Source organism: Condylura cristata, unplaced genomic scaffold, assembly GCF_000260355.1.
Source record: "Condylura cristata isolate star-nosed mole 26May11 unplaced genomic scaffold, ConCri1.0 scaffold00014, whole genome shotgun sequence".
Classification (NCBI taxonomy): domain Eukaryota; kingdom Metazoa; phylum Chordata; class Mammalia; order Eulipotyphla; family Talpidae; genus Condylura; species Condylura cristata.
The window spans coordinates 35,595,216-35,621,363 of NW_004567115.1; the positions used below are offsets into that span (position 1 = coordinate 35,595,216).

General features: G+C 40.6%; 1 protein-coding gene across 1 annotated transcript; it reads right to left on the reverse strand.

The window, feature by feature from the left end:
* Positions 1 to 327: 327 nt before the first annotated feature.
* Positions 328 to 26,148, reverse strand: ASAH1 (N-acylsphingosine amidohydrolase (acid ceramidase) 1). The gene is made up of 14 exons (XM_004682354.2): positions 25,895 to 26,148; positions 15,065 to 15,111; positions 12,062 to 12,152; positions 11,552 to 11,638; positions 8,961 to 9,039; positions 7,499 to 7,573; positions 6,653 to 6,698; positions 5,772 to 5,916; positions 5,153 to 5,207; positions 4,943 to 5,024; positions 2,407 to 2,538; positions 2,210 to 2,333; positions 1,745 to 1,801; positions 328 to 1,429 (listed from the first exon to the last, which is right to left on the reverse strand). The coding sequence occupies exons 1-14, from the start codon at positions 25,970 to 25,972 to the stop codon at positions 1,340 to 1,342; spliced, it is 1,188 nt and encodes a 395-aa protein (XP_004682411.1). The 5' UTR covers positions 25,973 to 26,148; the 3' UTR covers positions 328 to 1,339.

The window sequence follows — 26,148 nt, forward strand, 5'->3', positions numbered from 1 at the left end:
CAAATTAAGTCCTATTTTAACACAAATCCTCCCATATTCCTCTTGTTTCACTAAGCTCAAACTGGTGTCACTGTAATTTTGTCGAAGCACCTTCTGTCTTGGTGGGGAAAGCCGCTTTTGGAGGTTTGCACACAGAGCTGATGCCGCTGAGTCAAGAGGTGAAGGGCTTAGTCACATAAGGCTAGCACATTTAGTCATGAGTTGAATGACCCACTTCCTTAACCCTTGTCATTTAATCTGGACATTATTTGGATTTCTCTGTAATGACGGCCACCCTCAGACTGACAGATAGTTACACATCAATCAGCATACGTGACAGCGGTCTGACTACTGCCAATGATTGTTTATTGAATGTATTGAATACAAGTGACATTATATAGAAATGAAGTGGATACAGTCTTGTCCAATTCGCATACATTTCACAGTAAAGTTTGAAGGGTGAACAAATTCTATTAGCACTTTTCATTAATAGACAGATTTCTGATAACATTTTTAATAACTCTAGTTAAAAAAACACATTTATCAGACTGACAAAAATGTATTTATTAATGATATTCAGAATTTTAAAAAATGGAGGCTTACTTCCCATTTTCCACAAATCTTTGCCCTGCTTATTTACCATTCACTCACAGAACCTGGGGCTCAATCTTTGAAGTTAACCACTTCCTGGGGTTTCTAAGAGGTAGAGTAATTATAAAAAAGGAAACATTTCAATTCTCTACATAAAAGACTACCCAAAAAGTACTTCTCTTTATAGTCAAGGCCCCTCAATTGTCCAGTAAGAGAAATACACAGTTGAATGTCTGTCTCATCTCCCCCAATCAAAGTTAGTGAAATTATATCGCTGCTACAAACACAAAGACATTGGTCTATTAATTTTAATCGCAGTCAGAACCAGTAAGAAAAGACTTATATAGAAAAACATACAATCATGTAGATAAATGTGAAAAACTGATTAATGCGGACCATTTACTTTATTACTCACACAGATGCACTCAATTCAACACCCACAGAGAACCTCGTTTTATTACATGGAGGTGGGTCCCACAGTAGTTTAATTGCCCACCCCCACCCCCAAATGTCAAAGTGAAATGAAACTCAGCAAATTCTCAACGACTGCTGTACGGCACTTAAAGAAATTATCTGTAAATAAGAACCAGCAGCTGATATGGCAAAAATAGCATGTGAGCTGTAAACACAATGAGAAGGACACGCTCATGCCTCAACGACAATCTGTCCTGATTCTGATTCGGAATCAGATGGCTGCACGCACGCTGCTGTTGGCTTAGCTGGAGCTCCCAGCCTGCGCTTCCGAGAGCTCACTGAAGCCTCGGAGAGCTCACCAGCCTATGCAAGGGTCTGGGCAATCACGCAGGTACGTTTCAAATTGACCTTTGGTAACATCCATCAAGGTTGTAAACACCGTCAGCTGAAAGAAAAGTTATCCCCACTTGAAGGGTGTTGTCAGTTTCAAGATACCCTGACTCTAGCACAGCATTTGTATACTTGTGAAATTGCTTTATGGAGTAACTGAATATTAGCCACTAACATGCACTTATATATAAGATAAAAAGTATTGTAAAAATAATGATGCAAATAACTAATAAGTAATTAACTAATAATAAAAAATGGAAACAGCGAAGTTTAATAAAACCATTCTTCCAGGTCATGACTACAAACAGCATATAAGCACAGGACCAAATTCTTTCTCTAAAATTAGCAACTACACATAAAATTAAAATACCTTGTTGAGGACAGGTTTTGTTGACAGGACATCATAAATGGCTGCAAGTGAGATATTCTAAAACAAAAAAGTTACAAACACAGCAGTTTTAGCTACATAAATATGTCATGAGAAACCAAGACACTTTTCAATCAACCTCTCCCAACACCCCTAAAAAGAACTGTCCTGGGGTCCCTGTTGGAAACAGTGGTAGTGGTGCTAACAGAACACATCCTCTGTCTCCTCCTCTGCTCGCTAGTTCTTGCCTCTGTCTCATTCCCCATCAGGGTGGAATCCCAGCACTGGAATTGAAGAAGTATGGCAAACTCACCTCTTTAAATTGAAAACTAAAGAAAACAAAACCTTAGTGGTGACTGTTCAAAGGTACCGGGTGAGATTTATAAACTCCTGGAAGGTCAAAGAAAACACCAGACCTAGATCATCTCATGGTCACCAGCTTTGTCTGCAGCGACACTGGGGATGTACCTGTTGCGTTGTCCGGTTGAGGCACATTTTTGTAGGTGTCCTGCGATCATCGAGGAAGAAGGGATTTTTCCAACGGTCGTAATTAGTCTGTACCACGTACCATCTGCCCTTTTGGGGGTTGAGTCTAGATACAAAGAGAGGGGCTTTGTAAGCTCTAAGCCTGTGCTCGGGTCACGTGCTACTCAGTGTCCACTTACTCATACACATCCAGCGCTGTTTTCCTGCCCCGCGTAATCACACAGCCTTCCCCAGACTTGTTGCCTCCCAGGATGAAGTATGCTGGGGCCAATATCTTGGTCTTTGTCAGTATATTCTTGGCTTCTTCATAACTACATAGAAACATTAAAAAAAGATGTTTTTAATTGGTCAGGAGTGGACATTTTCTAGTTGCAGAAACTAAAGGGAAATAAATAGAATTTATTTATCCATTTATTCAAGGTCATTTGATACAGTGTTAGCTAAAAGCAGTATTGCTATCATAAAATTTCTGTAGCAGAGCAGATTATAACTTCTAGGTTAATAGGTTTTAAGACTTGAATGAAGATTTTTTTTGTGCAATTTTTCTTTGGTGCTTTTTATACACCAAGGAAAATTGATAGACATCCTTCATAGTGGAAAAAAATCTCCAGTACTTTTTTTCTTTTTTAAAGATTTATTTATTTATGCATACAGAACTAGGGTGCAAGCCAGAGGTGTAGGGGCAGTGAGAGGCTTCACCAGAGACAGAGTGGGGAGCAGGACAGATCAATAAAGTATACTGCTGAGGGGAGCAGCAGGCGGGTCAAGAGAGGTCTGCTGTGCTATGTGGGTCACCTCCAGGGTGGGGATAGAACTCATGCTGAAGTGGCTTTAGCTTCTTAGTGCTGTGCTTTAACCAGCTGTGCCACCAGGGAGGGCCTCCAGTACTTTTCCAGTAAATTCATTTCCTTGTTATAATCACACACATACATGCACACAAAGGGAATAAGTCCATGAGTTTCAATTATTCCTCTGAAAAATTTTGAACTATTTCTTTGATGGATGATAAGCTTGGAATTACTTTTATCTTTTAATACGAGAAATCAAAATAAACTGTGCCACATTTAATGGATAATGATGTAAGGATTGCTACCCCCATCAACCCTGTCAAGATGGTTTAATATCGGCAAGTCTATCATTGTGATTACACTACATTAACAAAATGAAGGGTCAAAATCATCTCATCAAAGTGCTCAACATCTATAAACATCATGGAAATGCAAACCAAGGGCACGATGAGATGATCAGCTGACACCTTCAAACAAGCATTATTAAAATAACAGGAGACAATAAGTGTTGGGGAGAATGTGGAGAAAAGCAAATCCTGGTGCACTAGGGATGGGAATATAAAAGGGTGCAGCTATTATGGAAATGGGTATAAAAAATAACAATAGCAGTCTGCAAAATTAAAAATGGAACTACCATATGATTCTCCAGTTACACTTCTGGGTAATTATCCAAACAAACAAACAAACCCAAACCAATGACATTAATATGGAAAGATAGCTGCACAACCATGGTCAGTACAGCGGTATTTACAGTAGCTAAGATATGGAGACAACCTAAGTGTCCATCAATGGGTGACTCATAGAGCAAATGCGTTGTGTTCATTTCCTCACTATAAACACACAGACACAGACACATACACATAATGGAGTAATTTTCAGTCATAAAAGAAGAATGAAATCTTGCCATGGATGGATTGTGAGAGCATTATACTAAGTGAAATAAATTAGAGAAAGACAATAGACAATGATCTCACATTTGGTAACTAAAGACAGAAAACAAAAACCTCCACCAAGTTCAGAGATACAGAGGATATCGGAGGGGGATAAAGGAAGGAGCAACTTGGGCGAAGGACATGGGCAACAGGTACAAACTGACAGTGTGTTGGCCATGGGGATGTGATGTGCACACGGAGCCCGCAGTTTGTAACAGCGGATTGAACATTTCTAAGTTGCTAAGAGAGTCAAGTGTAAGGTTCTCAGAATCAGAGTAATAAATTTGTAGTTGTGTGGTGACAGATGTTACCTATACTTATTATAATGATAAGTATTTCACGATATATGAATTATTATATTGTATACCTGGTACTAATATATATCAGTCTATTTCAACTGAAATAGTGGCCTCCCTAGTGGTGCAAGGGATTAAGGCTCAGCCCTATGATGCTATCAGCAGCCTCTACAGCTTGAGTTCGATCCCCGGCCCGGGAGCTGACCCACATGGCACAGAGACTCTCCTGTCTCCTCCACTGCTCCCCTCACTGGTGTTTTTCAGTAGACTTGTCTGTTCTGCTCCCCACTCTGTCTCTAGTGACACCTCTCAGCATTCCCCCAACCCCACCTCTGGTTTATACTCCAGCTCTTATGTGCATAAATAAATAAATCTTTTAAAAAATGAATTAAAAATACAGTATCACGGCCCTCCCTGGTGGCTCAGTAGGTTAAAGCACAGCACTAAGCTAAAGCCACTTCAGCATGAGTTTGATCCCTGCCCTGGAGGTGACCCACATGGAGTGGCAGACCTCTCCTGACCAGCCCGCTGCTCCCCTCAGCAGTGCACTTCATCAGTTTGTCTGTTCTGCTCCCCACTCTGTCTCAGGTGAAGCCTCTTACCACCCCTGCAACTCTGTACCCCAGTTCTGTATGCAAACAAATCTTTTAAAAAAAAATACAGTATTACACTTGATAATGAAGCAACTGAAAACATTACCTTGTGCTATTTTCCAGAACAGTTCTAGTGATAAACCCTATCCACATGGCATCTTTCTTTCCCAAAATCCATTCCAGGACACCTGGAAGAGATCAAACTCAGTCACAGGACATACAAAAGGTTAAGACTGTTAATACAACTGGAAGGCACAGGCCAGCCCTCTCCTCAAATATCTGCGGACCCCCTTTCCCTTAAGAACTTGCCACTTACCCATATAACCACCATTTGGGCTGAAACGTTCATTTAGTGTAAGACTAAACAGACCCTGAGAATAAGACAAATACTAAAGTTAGAAATTTCCACCATCCTGTTTGACGTCCTCCCACTGCATATTACAGAGCTTGCTCAAGGCCTGAACTAAGTAACAGGGACTAAAGAAAAACTGAAACTGCAACAATAACAGTTATGAGAACAGAGTATTTAGACAGTCAAAGTATTTTCACATCAAGTGTGTGAAGTGACTAGAGGGGACAGGGTCAGTTACCCTTGTCTGACAAGGAAACTGGAGCACAGGGCGTCGATGCCTCACCGGCCTCAGTGGCAGAACTAGGACCAGTCCCAGATCCCCACTCTGAGCCCTCAACACCCAGCCACATGCCTTTTCCCCAGAACAGGATCAGAAACCTTCATTTCCTTCCTACTCTTCTCTATCATGCAAGCTCATACCTATGAAGGAGACAAAAAGTACAGAGGGGTGAACTGGGGTTTCATATTCCTTTTAGCTGCTTGTTTCCTTGGGCTCCACCCTTCACAGAGAGCAAAAGCAGGACACAACAAAAGCAGGACAGCAAAAGCTACCTGCAAAATTCGGTAACAACAGATTTCTTACTGGTTTGAATCCTGTTAACATGCCCACATAGCCAGCAAAGCTTGAAGCCTTGAAGACAGTTTTATTGTTTCTTTGGAAGTCCAAGTTCACTGTTAAAGGTTTGAGTTCTTCAGTTACAACCCAGGAATGATTATTTATATTCCACCTATGAAAGACACATTTCAGTGACTTTAGGAACAATGATCATAACGAAGAACATGAAGATGGTTGGTGTTATACCATGTGCCTTAGCGACCTACCCCTAGCATCAGGTTTTTTTTGTTTTTTTTTAAAGATTACTATTCCTTTCTTTACATTTTGGCTGATTTTTGGTTACTATCTGATTTCTCCCCTCTGGTGTGGTCTTGTAGTTCTCCTGGCACCACAGCACCTATGATACTTCACTCAAGTGCCCCGTGCTCTTCTCTCCCGTTTTCAGCCATCTCCCCTCTGCTCTCCCCTTGAAGCTCTAAGGAGAACTTTAAAGTTCTACGGAGAACTTTACAATATAGATTGTTTACCCCTCCATTTTGCATGCCAAACTGAGGCTCAGAGAAGTTAACTTAATTCTCCCATATAACTGCCTGTAAATAACAAATCCTAGACTCAAATTTAGGTTGCTAATTCCTGTTACACTTTTTCAGAGAGGTGAAGATGACACATGAAATAGGATGCTACTCTTTCTTAGCAGCAATGACCGAGGTGTGCATGCTCCAGTCCCTGCTCATTGGGTGCAACTCAGATGTGCAAATAACTCAACATGAGTGTCCAACTTGTCTCTAAACCAGGAACCCAATGTCTTCACTTCTGGTCGCATTTTGGACAAGACATGGAGCTTCTTTTCATCAGTGTAACACTATCTGTTTTTCTCAGTGGCTGCTGATACCACGTTACTTAATTACCCAAGAAATACTCCAAAATCCATGTTTCGCCCATGCAGTAGATGACCTAATGGAAAGAAAGCAGGAGAGATGTGTAAAAGTTGACAGTATATGAACAATTTGAAATCAATTTCGCTTAACTGCTATCATAATATTTCAATCCAACATATGGATTAAGCATTATCCTGATATGTAAAGTCATCTATATAGATGACTTTAATGAGATCACCAATAGTCCCTGTCACATCAGTCAGAAGCTTCTCAATACCTGAGAGCACAGGGTTTCAGGTAAGATCAGAATATCCAAAAAGCACCAGTGGTCCACTGTGAAGGCTCTACTGGGCATGCTACCTTAGCCCTGGCTAATATGACTTAGCCACAGCTTCCCTTCTGTCCCTCCAGCTGGACACCTCAAAGGCTAGGTAGAGGCAGCCTTTATACCGAAGTACAGGTGAAGGACAACAGCGAATCAGGGCACACCACTGTGTTCCTGGTGTTCTGGGCAATTATCATGAAAAACATGGGGACATCAGGTGATGCCAGACAGGGTCATTGGGCTGGAAATGATGGGAGGCTGGTCCTGGCTTTTGATGCAAGTCTGGGGTATGAAGTGTTTGAGGATGATGCCTAACTTGAAGCTGAGTAGGCAGGGAGCTTGAAACACCTGATTTCAACTTTACCAGGCTTTAGAGTGGTCTTAAAATGGTTTTCAATTTACTTTCAAAAACTTCCCAAGATCTGTGACACTGTATCAACATACAGAAACAACATCAACAACATAGATCTATACCAAGGCTACTCCTGTTTATTACACTTCTCCTTCACTCTGTACTTTGCATGACCCATCCTCCCTCAGCACCCATTTACCTTTTTTGTCTTCTGTTATTATTGAAGTACAAATGGTAAAAAATTCATAGAAAATATTGAATGAAATAATCTCTCCTATGAGAAAAGACAGGAAAAGTTCTGGTCAATATATAGAGCCATGACAGTATTGAAAAGTTATTTTTCAACAAAAAAGCTTAACTACAACCCCTATGTACATTTTCCTTTGATACATAAAAGTGGCCTGCAGCCTGCCGGGCCTGAAGAGCTGGCTGGGTGGTGGTGACTTACCAGTCTGTGGTCTCTGTAGGCTCAAGATAAAATTTGTTCCCCCACAGGTAAGCTGAACATCTGGGACTATAATTGGATTATGACATAATGTCCACATTTCTCATCAATGTGCTGTGTTTTTGTTTCCTTTGGGAGTCTCAAATATGATAACCTATTATATCTGACTCATGGTTTATGCTGAAAATGCACTTTTCCAGACTTTAGAATGTGATTAATATTTCTAAGGTGAGAAAAGCAATAGAGGAATGATTAATAACATCAGCATTCTAATTACTGAGTATTTTTCCCAAAACTATTAATAATTCCACCTAGCATTTAACTTGAAAATATACAACCCACAATTTCTGCCTTTAACTAGGTCTTTACCTTAACATACTAAGTCTCACATTTTCTCCCACCAGGATCTAATGTTCATTTCATTTCCATTTGACTTCCACTGTGGTGAAATACCACACTTACTTTCTTTTACTATGAATCATTCCAATTCATTTTTTCTTGAGGTATTTATATGTGGTATTTACATGTTCTTTACATGATAGAGGAATTGATTTTTCCAGGTAGATGACTACTCTTTTTAAAGAAAGGTTTTAAAAGAAGCAAACCAATGGGGGGAAAAATCTAGCAATGTTTGTTAATAAATACTACTGATTTTCAGAAATGCTTTATCATCTCTCTTGTAAAACCTAGGCATTACTAGCTACTTATAACAAGTGTATTGCTTTGTTAGTTTAAAAATAAAATTTCTTGATGGTTGACAGGTCTTTCTCATTAAATGCTATAACATGGAAGGTGAAAATTCAAAAATAAATTTAAAAGACATCAATAACTAAATATGATGACATATATAAGAATGTTTTATTCTATCTGGGAACAACCCCAATATATCCTATTCATACAACAGTATGCTATAATGACAAGTATAAGAAAACCGACACATTTCATACTTTTCAGTTCTATTCATAAAACGTTCAGGAATAGGTGAAACTAATCTGCGGGGAAGTATGACTAGGAGTTATCCAGGGAAGCAATCAGGGAGCATTCTGGATTGCTGGAATTCTTTCTCAATCCCAGTTGTAATTACATGCATATAAATACTTTTAAAATTCTAGGAGCTGCAAATTTTTGTGCACTTACTAAATTTATATCATTTTGCAACAGAAGACTTTTGAAGTACTTGACTGAATTTGTAAACAGCTGAATTTGTGAACTTTACCTAAAGGAATGCCAGTAACAGCTGCAATCCCCTTCATTTCTTCCTCAAAGGGTCCAGGAAAGTGGCCAAGCATGCCAGGCTGAAACATAAATTAATGACCATTTGGGTTGCTTTGAGATATGGTTCTTTACCTATAACCCATTTTAGATACTGCTGCCATAACAGGTGACAAACTTTTTATCTTATAATCTTTTTTAAAAAAATCATTTCTGGCCCTGCCTGGTGGCACAACCAGTTAGGACACAGCACTGCAAGCTGGCTACAGCCACCTCAGTGCAGGTTCGATCCCCAGCCTGGGAGGTGATCTACATAGCTCAGCAGACCTCCTGTGTCACCCACTGCTCCCCTCAGCAGAGCACTTCATTGATTTGACTGTTCTGCTCCCTACTGTCTCCGGTGAATCCTCTCACTGACCCTGCACCTCTGGCCTGTAACCTAGTTCTGTATGAATAAATAAATAAATCTTTAAAAAAAATCATTTCTTATTTTAATTACAGTAACATTAGGTTACCATGTTTTCAAAGCTTATACATTAAAAAAAATTACATCATGATAGTTCTAAAAGATTCTATGTAATAATATTGGGGTTCTAATTTTCTAAATCTTGTTTTTGTTTCCTTAAGCTTATCTGTTCTCAGATATTAAGCAGTGATTTATGACTACTATTGCTTTCCCAAACTTCGAATTGTTTTTCTCCTGTAGAGAGATAAGAAATTGCAATAAATCCAGCTGATAATCTAACATGACTCACAACACAGGACCATCACAAACACACCTTATCTCTACTCGAAAGCCTCCTTCAGCCACTGCCATTACACCTCATTACTGTCTCCTTCTTATCCTCAAGGCAGCAAATCTGTATTCTCCTCACTCACAGGAAGTGGCTGATTTTGGGCTAACACATATTCACTGTATTCTGGAGCTACCAGTGAATGAACATATGAGCAAACTCAATGGTGGACATCAGACATTAATTCTCAACAGCAATTATTTGCTCACAATGTGATCACTAGTTAAGCTTACAATGTCTTGGTGAGATCATGTGATTAAAATTCCCCAGTCTCATTTTTACCAACTTGCTATTTACATGCTATTTACCTAACTAAGTATACTGTTTTTCCCAAGTAGGTGTTCAAAGCACTGCACAAGTGAAGTAGTTCCACTGACTTATTATATATTTATCGGTCATTTACTGCAGCCAGTATGGGCTTCACATGCAATATGTCATTCAGTACTCACAACCACCATATGAAACCTGTCGATTCTCTCCGATGAGAAAACTAAGTTTCAAAAGTTAAGAAATTTGTTGGGCACACAGCTAATATGTAAGTGATCCAGCCTTAAAATGGAATGCTTAAACAACCCACAGTTGTCACAAAACATGGGCATCTAAACTCTTTGTATGCTGCCCTGTGTGTACACATGCAGAACAGGAGTTACTGGGGTTGCCCCTGCCAACATTTTTACTGCGGGAAGCTGGTGAGTATGAACATAAAGATCAGCTCTTAAAACATGAACCTGAGAGATAACTAACTGGTTTGGTGGTTGAGAGGTATAAGTGTTATAGGCATAAAACAGCCAGAGCATCCTGCCTCTGCCTCTAGGAAAATGATTCTCAACCAGAGGCAGTGTGCCCCACCCCGACTCCCCTGGGGAGTTCTGGCAATGTCAAAGAAATTTTTGGTTGTCATGACTTAAGGATGTCAATGGTACCCAGTGGGTAGGGTCAGGGATTCTGCTAGACACCCTATGATGCAGAGACAGAACCCTCACAACAAAAATTATTTGATTACAAATACCATTTCTACCAAGGCTAAAAGATCTGCACTAAACAGCAAAGACGAAAAGAGGATGGGAGATTTCTCAAGTGGTCACAAAGCGAGATCTAGATTTTCCAGAATAAAATAAAGGGGGCTAAGAAATGGAGTCTTTGCACATGACTAGGAGGAAAACAAAATGCTTGGTGAATGCACAAGCAATAAAATGAGTTACAGTGGTCACAGCTCCTGAGGCGTGCCATAGAATACAGGGTTGGGCTGAATACGCCATTTGGTCGTATCTAAAAGAATCTCTGGGTGTCCTGAGATCACTCAGGCAAATATACTTAAGAAGAACACCCAAATTTTCAATAGGGAATTTGCAAACCTAAGTATTACAAGGGGTAGGAAGTGTTAACTGCTCTGTAAAATAAAACAATGCAGCTTTTCAGAAACACTGAGGAGCAGAAAGCTGCAAAATATGTAGCTATATTGCGCCTTGTTATTGTGGCACTACCAGGCCCCAGAATTTTAAGTCCTTCTGAAGTTCTGACAGTGGTCTAGAATAAATGCAAACCTGTCCATGCTTCTTAGAAGAGACTGCCCAATTATACCTTTACAGAATACTAGAACCCTTTCTTAATTCTCTGTATATGTGTGTGTTTAAAATTTATCATGGTCATATAAGGTCGATCATACCTTTGATGATAATTACAGTATGATTTATACAGGTATTAAAATAGAAAGTTGTATACTTGAAGTTTATGTAAGATTGTAAATGAATATTAATGCAATAAACAAACAAAATTTATTATGGGAAATAATATATCTTACCAATTTTTGATCCACTATCTGCATAACTTTTCCACTTGGCACAAATGCATTTACTACATCCTTCAGGGAATTCACTATTACCTTTAGCTAAAAAACAAATTAAAAAAATAACAATATAGTGCTGAAATTTAAAACAACGATTGGTATCTGTTTTCATTAAACATGTGCATATGTAGCTAAATCAAATAGTGCTACTTGAAAATAATTTCAATTAGTTATGAACACAAGCAGGCTAATTTTATTCTTAAGGTGGCTTTGATTCTTAACTACTTAAATGAAGGTAGATGACCTTGAGAGGCCAAAAAAAAAAAAAAAAACCAAACCCTGAACAGAGGATGAAGTTATAGAGGGATGACATCTTCTTCTAGGCTATCAATCATTATATATGACAGGAAAGTATCAAAAGCATATTCTTAAAATACTTAGGGTACAGTTTCATGTAGCACTCTTTTAACAATGCAACTGTACTCAGTAAAGTCCCGAAGAGAAGACTGCAGAGTCGTAGCATACCGCGGGTGCCTTGTCAACCATCAGGTCATGCCATCTTTTGTAGGGTGGTAAGTCAAGATTTATAGTGTACCATCGAACGGGACCCCTATACCTGTAATGAGAGGTGCATCATCTTGAAATGTTGAAAGCAAATTTTTGATGGGGCTATGAGGGTTACAGACTTACGTCTATATGGAGATGTTAGAAACATAGTTTAACAATAATGTAAAAGTGGATACTCCCTGGGTACTTTCCCACCCAATGCTTCAGTATGTTCCACACACAACTGAAAAGAGTTTCAAAAATCTTAAAATAGAATAATACATTCTAGAACGTTACTATGAATTGCTGATATGTTAAAGTATTAACTTTGCTTCCGGAGATAGAACTACATAAAAATCTGAATATCACCATAAGAAATACCTACCTTTCCCTCCTTTCTAAATCTTGGCAGATTTAGTCTAGACACTTTGCTAATGATTTCCCAGTCTCAGAATTTTCGTTTAGACAACCTAACACTGGTGCCAAATCAATGTCTCTACTCTTGGCCTCAGTGAGAACCCCTCTAAGGTACCCAACTGGAGAACGTACGTGTTCCCTTTCCCGACTGGCTTTACGAACCTTTGCTCCTCAGTGACCTACTCTTCCTACTACACTTCCTCTCTTCTCATCCTTCTGGGTTGAGTTCAAGCCCAAGCACTGTTCTACCAAAACCATCCCCCAGCTTCCTGTTCTTTTACACACAGTCATCTCTGCTATGAAGACAGCACTATCCACTCCTTATCAACAGGGCCAGGCAATATTTCTGGTGGATGAACTCTACTGCTATTTTCTCTGTTGCAATAGGAACATGATCTTGCTTAGTCTTCTTTTTAAGTTTTCTTTTTATTTATTTATGCCTGTAAGAACTGGCTGTAGGCCAGAGGACGGGGGCTGTTTCAGCTTAACAAGTGCCAGAAGAGGGTCCTCTTTGGTGGCACAGGCTAACATAACATCTCAGAGCTATCAAGCTATTGCCAGCCACTGCAGCTGACCCACACGGTGCAGCAGACCTCTCCTGTCTCTCTCTCTGTTCCCCTTAACAGTGTCTTTCAGTAGATCTGCCTGTTCTACTTCCCACTCTGTCTTTGGTAAATCTTTTCTTCCCCACACCTCTGGCCTTTGCCCTAGTTTTTCTATGCAGAAAAAAAAAATTAACAGCTGCACCTCAATTTCCTAGAGAAATAGAGCACCTACGTTATGCAGGTAGTGACACTTAAAAGAATTATGCAGAAAATATTGAAGAGTATCAGCATTAAATCAACAGTAATATACTATCATGTATTTTCCTAGCTTACGATGAACAATAGACATCATTATTTTTGAGATTTAATGTTTGCTGTAGCAAGGTCATTATAATCAATATTAATTGAATGAAACCACCTGGCTCCGCAGGTGGCTGACAAATGTGTCCAAGTGACACAACACAAATACACATAAATAAGAGAGCAGATGCAAAGCACCAGTGAGCTGTAAAAAAATAATGCTAATGGGGTTCAGATGGATAAAGGGGTGATCTGTCTGTCAGTCCTTGACCTCCAGCACTGATGTGACTTGTTAGTCTGGATAAACAGGTGTTTCTTTCCTCCCTCACAGCTGCCCATGCTAATGTATGCCCTTGATAGAAAAGGATGCCTGAAAAGTATAGGAGAACTATATTTTTGTTAGTCAAAGGGGCATGAACACCACAATTCCTTCCCAGATCTCAACATTCACTTAAAGTTCAGACGAGGAAAGGAAACAGAGTGGTGCTAAGGATTTCTGCCTAGGAAACAGGTTAGCAAGATAGGAAGGAGTCTGACAGAAACACCACTGCCAAAACATGTGCATAATGTATATGTGTGTGTGTGTTTGTATGTGTATACATACAGAGAACCTTAAGAAAAATGCTCTTTGTGCATGTGTGTGCACGGTGCAAAACTTATTAAATGTCCAAGCAGGACAGGTCTGCATGGCAATCAACTCATAGACACAGATAAGGTAGGAGAAAATCCTTACAAGTAGCAGTTACTCACTAAATGGTCAATGAAGTGGGGCCATGAGAACAGCCCAGAGATGCACCCACCCAGTACTCACCCAGGCACTGAAGACAGGGGCCAAGCTGACGGGAGACTTGAAGAGCAGTCACTAGAGACAGGGCGTGTGGTAACAGAAATCGACTGCCTTCACCTACTCTGCCAACTACTGCTACTGCCAAATTTTTGCCTCTTTCAGCAGGAAGGTGAGTAAATCAAAATAACTCAGTTTATTACAGTTTCACTGAATCTGGGACAGAGGCTATTCAGAAAACATAATTTAGACACATGTAACAAAGCTCATAAGTGTTATCTTCGTATTACTGGTTAAAATTGTCCTCTGCCTTCCTGCCCCCTCAACGTCAAGTGGGAAGAGCAGGACAGCAATGACTACCATTGCCGACACCTTCTCCTTCCTTGCCAGGGTCTGTACCCCAGGTGGCTGAGCCCCTGTGTCTCTCTAGTGGGTCCATTTAGCTACCAAGGACTCTAACAGGCCCCCACGCTACGCTGAAAATATTAACATTAAAGTACACTAAAACCTGATAGTGGTTTGTCCCTTATGCTTCATTCTCCATAGCTTTGACAGAAAGCCAGGATTTATTTTAGAAATATTTCATCTACGTGACTCTACACTTCTTTGTTCCAATTAACCTGGTAGTTTAATCTACCACAAAAATCACAGGTGAGCTCTCCATTTGTCAGGAAAAGTTCTTAGTGGTAGAAGAATTTAGTAGTGAAGAATAGAAATTCTTTATTCTGCTATGATTTTGATAGAAAGGGATATTTTCATTATGAATATTTTTATATTTGTTTAGAATCTTAACCAAATGCATAAGACATAAGTCTGAGGAGAAAAAAAACTGTCTCAGGGTAGAAGAGATGACTTATTGTTATTTTTATGAGATCATTTATAGATAAAATCTCCACAAGGGTTAAAGTGAGTTTAGAACACAGGATGTTTACTCACGTTGGTCCAGAAGGAGGATAGGTTGATTTTCTGCAGTCTTCTGTCCACTAAAATACCAAAAAAAAAAAAAAAAAAAAAAAAAGATTAGATAGGCAAACTAGGTTGTAATTGTTAATCTGTGCTGATAAAATCAAGTATGATTTGCCCCTTTAGACCATTTCAAAGATACTTACAAGTCTTTTCCTGTCACAAACCTTCTAAAACCTCAAACAAGCAGATTTTAGACTCAATTTGTACTAGTGCCAATTTGGCTTTCATAGTGCAAGTAGATTGAGTATAGATAAAAGCAGATGGAAAAATGTCAGACAGGTTGGTTAATCACTTAATAGTAAACTACTTAATGGGATGTGATATATACTCTTTCTTTTGAAATCTTCATCACTTACCACATGAGAACAGTCACCCCACACCATACTCCCACAGCATGTGTACATAACTCCATTACCAAATCTGTGCCACTGCATTGTGTGTGTTTGTGTCTCTCTTCATTACCAGATTCTATGCCGTGAGAGGTTCAACATTAAGGTCACTGCTAAGGCAATGAACGGATGAGACTGGTTTAGGGAGAACTACTCAAGCGAAGAAGAATTAGTTCTCAACATGACCAATTAAAAACATTAACATAGGGTCTCTCTGGTGGCACAGAGGATAAAGTCAGTGCTATCAAACTATCAGCAGCCACTGCAACATGAGTTCAATCCCTGACCAGGGAGCTGACCCACATGGCGCACAGACCTCTCCTGTCTTGGCCACTGCTCCCCTCAGTAGTGCATTTCAATATATCTGCCTGTTCTGCTCCCTACTCTGTCTCTGGTGAATTCTCTCACCCCTTGCACTTCTGGCCCACACCCCAGATCTTGTATGCATAAATAAATAAACCTTTAAAAAATTCACACAGATTTATGATTCTTTTATTACTAGTTTAAGATGGCAAGCATGTTTATCTCCTTTCCTCTGGAGACCCAACGTGGTTAAAGTCAAATAATTTTGAGTATGAAGGTGTGTGTCTCCACAATAATGAATCCACAATATGAGGAAGGTGCAGTAGGAAAGGAAATTGCTAGGAATGCAGGTTGAGCACAGAAAATATATCTGCACCAAATTTGCTTGGGAATGGAGATCTCACATCTTGTTTTAACTTCTGGTAATATAGGAAGCATATAAAGTAATTCAACTTTCAAAGCCTTTCCGCGTTCATGAGCAGTGGTTGAGATAGTTTTTGTTTAGAAAAATTTTAGTCTTGGCCCTGAGCTCAAAAGTTGTTTGACAGGTTACTGGATGGTTGGGAAAGTAAGATATCAGCATCTACTTCATATAAAAACTCATAAACGGTTAAGTCTACAAGAGCAGAAGAAGTTCACAGTTGATAATATTAGTTCAATAACTTAATAGATTACAGTGTTTTCCATACAGTACTTACCAATTGACTAAACCCCTTGCATTTTCAACAGTTTTTACATTTGTCCAATTAAGCCTTTTTCTGTTCCACGCTTATTTTGATCACTGTCAACTGTTACACAGCATACTAGATCCACTGTAGGTGGTACTGAACTATTACATTTGCAACTTCTTTGAAAACATCCTTGCCTGTATTTGCTTCATGCAAATTTCTCATCAAATGTCTCAAGTTAGGTGCTGGTGCTTTAATAAAATAGCAGTAATTGATCTGTACTGTAAGGACAAGAGCCAAGGGAAACATCTAGGTGTCAATTGCCTTGTTCTTCAGTCGACAGTGCTATTGATGCCAGACAACATGTTCTGCCTGACAAATGTTCTCATGAAAAGGATAATGGTGTGAAACAAATGTTCTAAGGACACATCTCCTCCACTGTTGCTATCAATGTGACTTCATGAACTCACCACTGGTAAATGGCTTTCTGTACTTTGCTAACAAATAAGTTAGTTTCAATCTTACTCTGATTGAAGTTTCATTTTATTTTTTAAAGTCTGTAAATAAATTCTGCTATAATGAAAAGTTGCAATAAATTTTATTTGAATGATCAGTTTACCCATAACCTAGATATTATGTTGACTACTTAATCTTCAGTTATTTAATGTACATTATGTTCTTTTAGCACAACTCTAGTGTCATTGCCTAACACACAATGCTTCCTTATCTAACTCAGTTAACAAGAAAATCCTTACTACGCTTTGCTAAAAGACTGCAACATTTGAAATCTACTTTTCTGTTCTTGTTTTGACACGATAGGTTTATACGGTAATTAAAAAAAAAAAGATTTATTTAAAAGCTGGGGTACAGACCAGAGGTGCAGGGGTAGTGAGAGGATTCACCAGAGACAGAGTAGGGAGCAGAACAGGCAGATAGACGAAGTACACTATTGAGGGGAGCAGCGGGGAGAGAAGGAGAGGTCTGCTGCGCCATGTGGGTCAGCTCCCGGGTCTGGGATCGAACTCACACTGAAACGCCTGTGGCTGGCTTGCAGTGCTGCGCTCCAACCCGCTGCACCACTACAGAGGGCCCTGTTATTATTATTATTATTATTTTTTAAAGATTTATTTATTTGTGCATACAGAACTGGGGTACAGGCCAGAGGCTCAGGGGCAGTGAGAGGCTTCACCAGAGACAGAGCGGGGAACAGAACAGGCAGATCAACGAAGTACACTGCTGAGGGGAGCAGCAGGCGGGTCAGGAGAGGTCTGCCACGCCATGTGGTCTCCTCCCGGGCAGGCGGGAATCGAACTCATGCGGAAGCGGCTTTAGATTCTCAGTGCTGGGCTTTAACCCGCTGCGCCACCAGGGAGGGCCTATTATTTTTTTTAAGATTAAAATAACATAGTATATTGATACGCATGACTTTTAACATGCTGATGAGATATAATAGCTTAACTGTGACTTGAAGTGTACTGAGTAGCAGGAAGTCTTGAATGTAGTTCCAGGTTCTTCTGGAATAAATAAACAGTACTGCTAACACAGTCGATATGCAAACAAGCATGGCTGTGTTCCAACTCAACTCTGCTTATGGACATGGGAATTTCACATCATTTCTTTCTGTTGTGAAATGTTATTCTTTTGCTTTTCTCACCCAACCATTTAAAAGTGTAAAAACCAGTCTTAACTTGCAAGCTTTCCAAAGCAGGTAGCAGGCTGGATTTGGCCAACTACTGCTCCAAGGTACCAACATCCATCCAAGCTGCCTTGTTGTGACTATTCAGGTTCTTTAGAGGAAAATCCTTTGAGATAGAACATATGTGTAGAAAAAAAAAAGAGAGAGAGAGAGAGAAGAGCTACAGTTTGCTTTTTATCTAGCAATAATACTAGCTATGCAGTTCTATACACAGAGGTTGAGAAGGGCTTTATTTTCTGTTTACTAGTCTGGCATTCTCCCCTTCACGCTCATTGACTATTCTTATTCTCCAGGTAGCTGTTACTCTGAGCTAGGAACTTCTTAAGAGTCTCTTCCTCAAAACAGATTCCTCCAAATTACTTCAGTTGACACTCCTCTGCTACTCCTCCTCTACTACTAAATTAACTAAAAGTCTCTCACACAGAGCCAATTAAAACATATGTTAATGGATGGACATCAGTATTTGGCAGCTCTTAGCTATATTAGTTTCCTATTGCTGTGATAACTCACCTGCACACACTCAGTGGCTTAACAGACTGTTAGAATTCCGAGGGTCCTATGTCTAAAATGGGTCTGGATGGCTGAGTTGCCTCTGAACTCTATTCTGCCTGTAGTCTATATGATCTATTTTATATTCTTCAGTGCCAGAGAGGATTTTTATAGCGAGATTCTCTAATATTATTTTTAGGTGTTTTTTTTTTTAAGAAAGATTTATTTATTTATTCATACAGATCTGGGGTACAGGCCAGAGATGCGGAGGGTGAGAGGCTTCACCAGAGACAGAGTGGGGAGCAGAACAGGCAGATCGATGAAGTGCATTGCTGAGGGGAGCAGCGGGCGGGTCAGGAGAGGTCTGCCATGCCATGTGGATCTCCTCTGGGGCAGGCGGGAATCGAACTCATGCAGAAGTGGCTTAAGCTTCTTAGTGCAGTGCTTTAACCCGCTGCGCCACCAAGGAGGGCCTATTTTTAGGTGTTTTTAATGGTCACAATAGAAAATTATTTAAAAATAACACACAGCAATGGCATTCAAAATTCACTAATCTTTGCTTCATAATGTAGAAATGGGTAACTAAAAGCAGCAGTCTACTTGAGAAAGTCTTAATTTACAGATGTGAATTTCCCAATCCTATTATTTTACAAAGACTATTAATCTTACAAATGTAATTCTTATTTCCTTCCGACTTATTCACCATAAAATTCTAAATATCACAACTTTAGTTTAGAAGGTGAATTCATTCACACAACTCCATTACCTGCCCTCTTGAATTTTAAGCTAGTAGGAACTTGAGGGCTGTGATCTGGATGCAGGGGCAGTTCCTTTTGGGGGTTAGAAGTGTCCACACTTGGTGACAGAAGCAGGTGTCAGAGCGCTGGTCCAGGCTGCTTTTGCTGTCACAAAGTTTCCCATAGATGTAACAATAAACTCAAATCTTCAATTTAATTCCAAATAGGGAAGAATCTGCACTTCCTTAAGGGCTTTTGACGATCTCTAGAATCACTCAGCAAGTGAATAAAACAATGAGTGCATCTTTCCCTGATAATTAATTTTGCGTGATCTGGGTTCTAAAGTCAATATAAAAATCAAACTACAAGACATATTTCTACTAGACAACTGTAAGGGAAGTTAAAAATGTTGCCGAATCTTTGTGGCATTCCACCTGCTGCCAGAAGTAGGAGAGCCATCTAGTCATGAAATAAGACACTTTGCTATAGTGATCCTGTTAGCACTTAAAAAAACTCATGAAATACAGATACGAGATCTACATGAAATCTAACTACAAGAGTAAAAGGTAACTGTGATAGAAATATTAAAAGGCAGCCGCTACCATACGCATGCAAAAACACTTCACCAAGAAAGAGCTACAGATGGCAAATATGTACATGAAAAGAAGTGCTACATTATTAGCCACAGGGAAACGCAAATCAAGACCACAACCCACTAGCTACCTCCACACTATCTAGAACACAGACATTAAATAGGAGCACTATCAAATGCTAAAAGGATAGAGAAAAAATTCCCTACGTTTTGTATAATATATTGCCAATGGGAATGTACAAAGGTAAGCTACTCTGGCAAGTAGTTGGTGGTTTCTTTCTTTTTTTTTTTTTTAAAAGATTTATTTATTTATTTATTTGTACAGAACTGGGGTACAGGCCAGAGATGCGGAGGGTGAGAGGATTCACCAGGGACAGAGTGGGGAGCAGAACAGGCAGATCAACCAAGTACACTGCTGAGGGGAGCAGCGGGCAGGTCAGGAGAGGTCTGCTGCGCCATGTGGATCTCCTCTGGGGCAGGCAGGGATTGAACTCATGCAGAAGTGGCTTAAGCTTCTTAGTGCAGTGCTTTAACCCGCTGCGCCACCAGGGAGGGCCCTTCTTTCTTTTTTTTTAAAGTTTTATTTATTTATACATACAGAACTGGAGTACAGGTCACAGGTGCAGGGGCAGTGAGAGGATTCACTAGAGATGGAGTGGAGAGAGCAGGCCCACTGACGAAGTACACTACTGAGGGGAGCAGTGGGTGGGTCAGGGGGGGTCAGCTACACCATGTGGGGTCAGCTCCGGGGCGGGGATTAGACTCATACTGAAGTGGCTTTAGTTTCATAGTGCTGTGCTTTAACCCACTGCACCACCAGGGAGGGCCCAGTTTGGCGGTTTCTTTAGAGAGCTGAAATATACTTAGTCATAGGACTTAGCAAGTACATTTGACCCAACAATACCAGGCAAATAAAAACACCCATGCAACAATTGGGAAGAAAAAAAAGGGTAGCAGTTAGGAGACCAGAGTGCTCAGCAGGTAAAAACTGAAGTCATTTTACTAATTATAACAAAGTAAAAATAAAAATCAAGGGGCAACAGGCCAACTATAATCCAGAGACATTCTTTGGGGGTGGGGGGAAAGAAAATGGTTTAAAACTGGTGGGAAAAACACAAGGGACTATAGTGATGGTGCAGGAGTGAACTGGTGATGGGAGCTCTCGGGGACCAAACATGAGTGGAAAAGCATGAAATGTATGGAAATGAAGAATGAGGTAAAACAAACAAACAGACAAAAAAAACATACAATTTTAAAAAAGGGAAAAAAATGATGTAAAAATTGCAATCATTTTAACACCAAGGTTAGATACATGGTAATAGAGTCTACCTTCAAAGGCGACTTCTACAGACAAATCAGCTCCCCAATTTATGTGGAGACTTGACATAGAATTATAATGAAGTCATTTGTGATTTAAAGTTTCTTACTAGCTCCAAATTTAACTATCCACATGTAAGGTTTTCTTTGTTTTTAAAGATTTATTTATTTATGTATAAAGAACTGGGGTACAGGCCAGAGGTGAAGAGGTGGTGAGAGGATTCACCAGTGACTGAGTAGGGAGCAGAACAGGCAGATTGATGAAGCAAGCTGCTGAGGGGAGCGGCGGGCGGGTCAGAAGAGGTCTGCCACACCATGTGGATCTCCTCCAGGGCAGGCGGGGATCAAACTCATGCGGAAGTGGCTTAAGCTTCTCAGTGCTGTGCTTTAACCCGCTGAGCCACCAGGGAGGGCCCACATGTAAGGTTTTAAGAAAAAACAACCTTACCAAGGTAGGTAAAGATTTAAATAGTTGACAGGTAAAGAAGAAACACAGGTGATAGGTAGAGATATTATGTAATAAGCTTGCAATACTGGAAGGCAGCTCACAGGGGGGAACACCCACCACCAACTTCGAATGGCTTGTTTTGCTTCCTAAACTGAGAGGAAGTAGTAAAATGCAATTCTCTAATTGCTCTGGTTGGTTAACAGGAAATTGAATCTCTTTGAAATTAACCTTTGTATTGTCCACACTCACTAAGACTATTTTAAAAGTCTTTACTTCACCAACAACTATTTTCTAAATATGATTTATTTCTTAGTATGTTCTTTGCATACAACAAAACATACCTACACCTATCAATTAAAAGGCATGTTTTTTGGCCCTCCCTGGTGGCGCAGCGGGTTAAAGCACTGCACTGAGAAACTAAAGCCACTTCCGCATGAGTTCAATCCCCGCCTGCCCCGGAGGTGACCACATGGCGTGGCAGACCTCTCCTGACCCACCCGCTGCTCCCCTCAGCTGTGTACCTCCTCAATCTGCCTGTTCTGCTTCCAGCTCTGTCTCTGGTGAATCCTCTCACCCTCCGCATCTCTGGCCTGTACCCCAATTCTGTATGAATAAATAAATAAATCTTTAAAAAAAAAAGGCATGTTTTTGCATAGATGACCACCAGGAGCATGGATATTAGTTCATGATTTCTTTTTTTTTGGCTTTGTGATATTTAGGTAAAAGGATGTAAATAAAGCCTTCAAGAGGGTAGGGATTTTCTGTTTTGTTCACTAACCATTCCCAATCCAGTACATGGTAAGCATAAACTTTGTGTTGACTGAGTGAGGAGATTATGTATCTGTGTGCTCCTGCCTTTGCAGTACTAAGGAAAAGCAGATGATATATAATAACATGTGCGAGGCCAGATGGGTTTATGCAAGAGTGGAAACTTTGAGAAAATTCTTGCTAAAAGCTGATTCAATAGCTAATGTGAAGAATTTTTTACTCATATGAGAGGCTGATGTAAAAAAGTAAGTCCCATTCGGCAATTTATCACTGAGTCATTATCACAGATTTTAGGAATCTGAGCGATTCGTTACTGAGCAGTCATCTCTCCTACTCTCTGGTTCCTTTCCTGGTGATCACTGCTCAGCCTACTGCATGCAATCTGTTTTCTGCTGCCCACACTGCCCTGGCCAATGCATGCAATGGCCTCCAGTTGCCAAGCATAATGGACATTTGACCTGTCATTAGCATTCAACATCTGTCCCACTCTCTCCTCTAGCTTCTGTAACACACTCTCCCATTCTGACTACTGCTTTATTTTCACCCGTTTCTTCTCCACCTTACCCATATCTGTGTAAATTTCTTAGTCTTCTTCTCTTTTCTATTCTCTTTGTAGTTGAATTTGCCTGCTCCCATGGCTTCAGATATTATGCTTCCAACACCTAACACCTCTCCAATTACTCTCCTCATATCCAACTTTGCACCCCCTTCAATCCAAACATCTTTTTAAAATGAAAATTGTATTTTGTCTAGTCTTGAATGGTTTCCCATTCTTTTTAGGATAAATTCCAAATGCCTTGACAAGCTCTAGAGACTCCAGGAAGACTGCACCTCCATCTCCCTCTCCAGACTTCTCTTGTGCCAGGCTTCAAAACAGAATCATTGATAAATAACTCTGGAAGACCTTAACCAATATATGTTCCAAATTAAATGACTTCTTTGTAATTTAAAGCCAATCCTTACTATTCATATTGATCAAAGTGGTTTTGAATGTCTTGTGTTACATTATGGCTACAGACAGTTTATCATCTAATGAGCCATTGAGAAAAACTGCTTCTTATTGTCAGAAGGCACTAGCTTATGTGAGTTTTCAAAGGTCCTGTTGGCCACTGGCTCCCAGAATTTACCAGATCAGTAAAAAAGATTAAGAAGGGGCTCAACACAGGTGTTTACTCTTCCAAGTGGAGATGGTAAGACAAAAACCCACCATAAAAAGGCCATTTTAACAATATTTAACAACAAAGATTGGAATTCTGTAAAATTTAAATACAAGGTAACATTCTTATTTTTAGTTTATGCCTTATTTTTTCTTATTTTGTTAAAGACTTAGGAAAACAGCTTTCTCAAACTAACACTGGTGGCTGGATTAAATTTTAATAACCACTATTCTAAAAAAAAAAACTATTAAATTAAAGAAGTGGGGCCCTCCCTGGTGGTGCAGCGGGTTAAAGCACAGCACTGAGAAGCTTAAGCCACTTCCGCATGAGTTCGCTCCCGCCTGCCCGGCAGATGATCCACATGGCGCCGCAGACCTCTCCTGACCTGCCTGCTGCTCCCTTCAGCAGTGTACTTCGTGGATCTGCCTGTTCTGCTCCCACTCTGTCTCTGGTGAATCCTCTGACCCTTCACATCTCTGGCCTGTACCCCAGTTCTGTATGAATGAATAAATAAATCTTTTAAAAAAAATTAAAGGAGGGACTGTTGATTTTAAAAGCAATTTCAAAAATAATTTATATCAAATAATATAGTACAGAGAACGGAGGAGGGGGCAAGAGAAAAAGGTATCTCCTGGTATCTGAAATAACTGAGTTTTACAGTCAGAACTCAACATTGTTACAGGATGAGGACACAGCCGCGCCAACTTCTGTTCCTGTGTTATCATGAAACTTGAAAAAATGAGAACAAACAGGGCACTTTTATGATTTTGTGTAAGCACAGACAAAGACAAAGGTTCTATGCAATTCATAAAATATAGATACCCCCTTCTCTGGTCAAATAAATGACCTTTCTTCTTTATCCAACCATAAAATTGCCTTTCTGAAAAAGCAAACCACTGACTCCTCTGACACAGCCAAAGTCCAAATTGTGAAATGGCTTACTCCTAATACCCTCTCACTGTGAGTTCCTACAGAAACCCCTGCATGTGCTCTCGCTCATCATAACACACCTAATTCACTCTTTCAACTACAGGTGTGTTTGCTGGTGGTCTTTGGCTGAATGGCCAACACTGAAAATATACAAGTCATACATTCAAAAAAAATTCTTATATTCCCAACCACTCTAAAACAAATACATTCCCTCGCCACACTAAAGCAAACTATTTTTTTCTTATAACCTTCCAGGCCTTATCCACAAATATAGTGTTTTTCTTCTACCAAAATCACTATACATAGCAGCACTGCACTCTGCTTTTGATTTAATATTCTGTCGTTTTTTCCTAGACGAATAACATCCCACCATGACTTTACTTTTAAAGTCTTTCTCCTTAGATGAGTGAAAGAAGGAAGAACACACATATCTTGTTTCCACAATCAATATCTTACCCAAACTACTTAAGATCATCTTTATCTAATCCCAGTTCATATGCACAGCCCAGTTCCTATTCCGTTGACTTGTTGGCAAAGAAAGGTGCAGTGTTACTGCTTTTAAAGAAGGGAATTATGAAAGTCTTGCTGTCACGAGAGACATGTCTTTGAAAACAATTGCTTGAGCCTCTGGTTAGAGATTTTCTCACTCCTAATCTACTTCTGTAAAAGCAAAAGTCTGGTTTGTCATAGTCTCCTGTTATCAAGTGTGTGGTTCTGTGACTTCCTTGTGGGTAAAGAGCCACGGGACAGAAGTTCACATGACGGGAGGTAGGGAAAGGGGGGGACGGCCACTCTGGGGCTTTCCTCGGCTGCTCCCACCGCCCTAACTGGAAACGCTCAGCCTTTCCACCCCACCCCACCCCCCCACCCCGCAGTCTGAGCTGCAACTTTTCGAGCACCTGGCCACAGGCAGAGACTGTCAAAGTCATCAAGTAATCCGCTTAACTGAGTTACAGACACTGCTCGGTTGGAACTTTTTCTCTTAGCAGTTGAGGATGCGCAGGAACTAGTAGAACAAGTACAATCACTCAGGTTTAAAGGTGTTTAAAGCACAGCCACTATTCTACAGATACTCGGCGGTCGCTAAAAAACGTTTTCTTGTTCCAGCTTGTACAGAATCGACCAGGGTGCGGTTCGCCAGCCAGCTCTGCACCCACACTCACACCTATGCCCATCAAGCCACAGACCCGGGCAAAGATACAGCCCTGGACCAGGTGAGGCTCACGCCCCCCTCCGCACCTGCCGCCCCCGGCCCCATCCGCCCAGCGCCCACAGGGCCCGCGCCCCCCGGCTCGAGCTCACCCACCGGCGGCGCGTGCTGCGCCACCGCACAGGTGACGGCCGCGGCCAGGAGGACGAAGGTTAGGCGACTCGGGCCCAACATCGTTCCAGCCGCTCCAAGGGACGCCCGCAGAGGCCGCGAGAAGCACCACCAGAGCGGGGAGCAAGCCGCGCCCCCGTCGCCGCGTGACCGGTGCGCCCGGACCGCACCAAGCGCGGCTAGGGGTGCGGGGGGCGCGGAGGAGCCTGCGCCGGAGGGGACACGACCCGACGCCCGTT

Excerpts from the sequence above, each read along its gene's own strand:
- ASAH1 (XM_004682354.2), bottom strand. The coding sequence starts at position 25,972 with ATGTTGGGCCCGAGTCGCCTAACCTTCGTCCTCCTGGCCGCGGCCGTC. Across the intron at positions 11,639-12,061 it reads TGGTTGACAAGGCACCCGCG|CTAAAGGTAATAGTGAATTC; the intron begins GTATGCTACGAC and ends TTTGTTTTTTAG. Across the intron at positions 5,208-5,771 it reads TGTTAACAGGATTCAAACCA|GGTCTGTTTAGTCTTACACT; the intron begins GTAAGAAATCTG and ends TCTTATTCTCAG.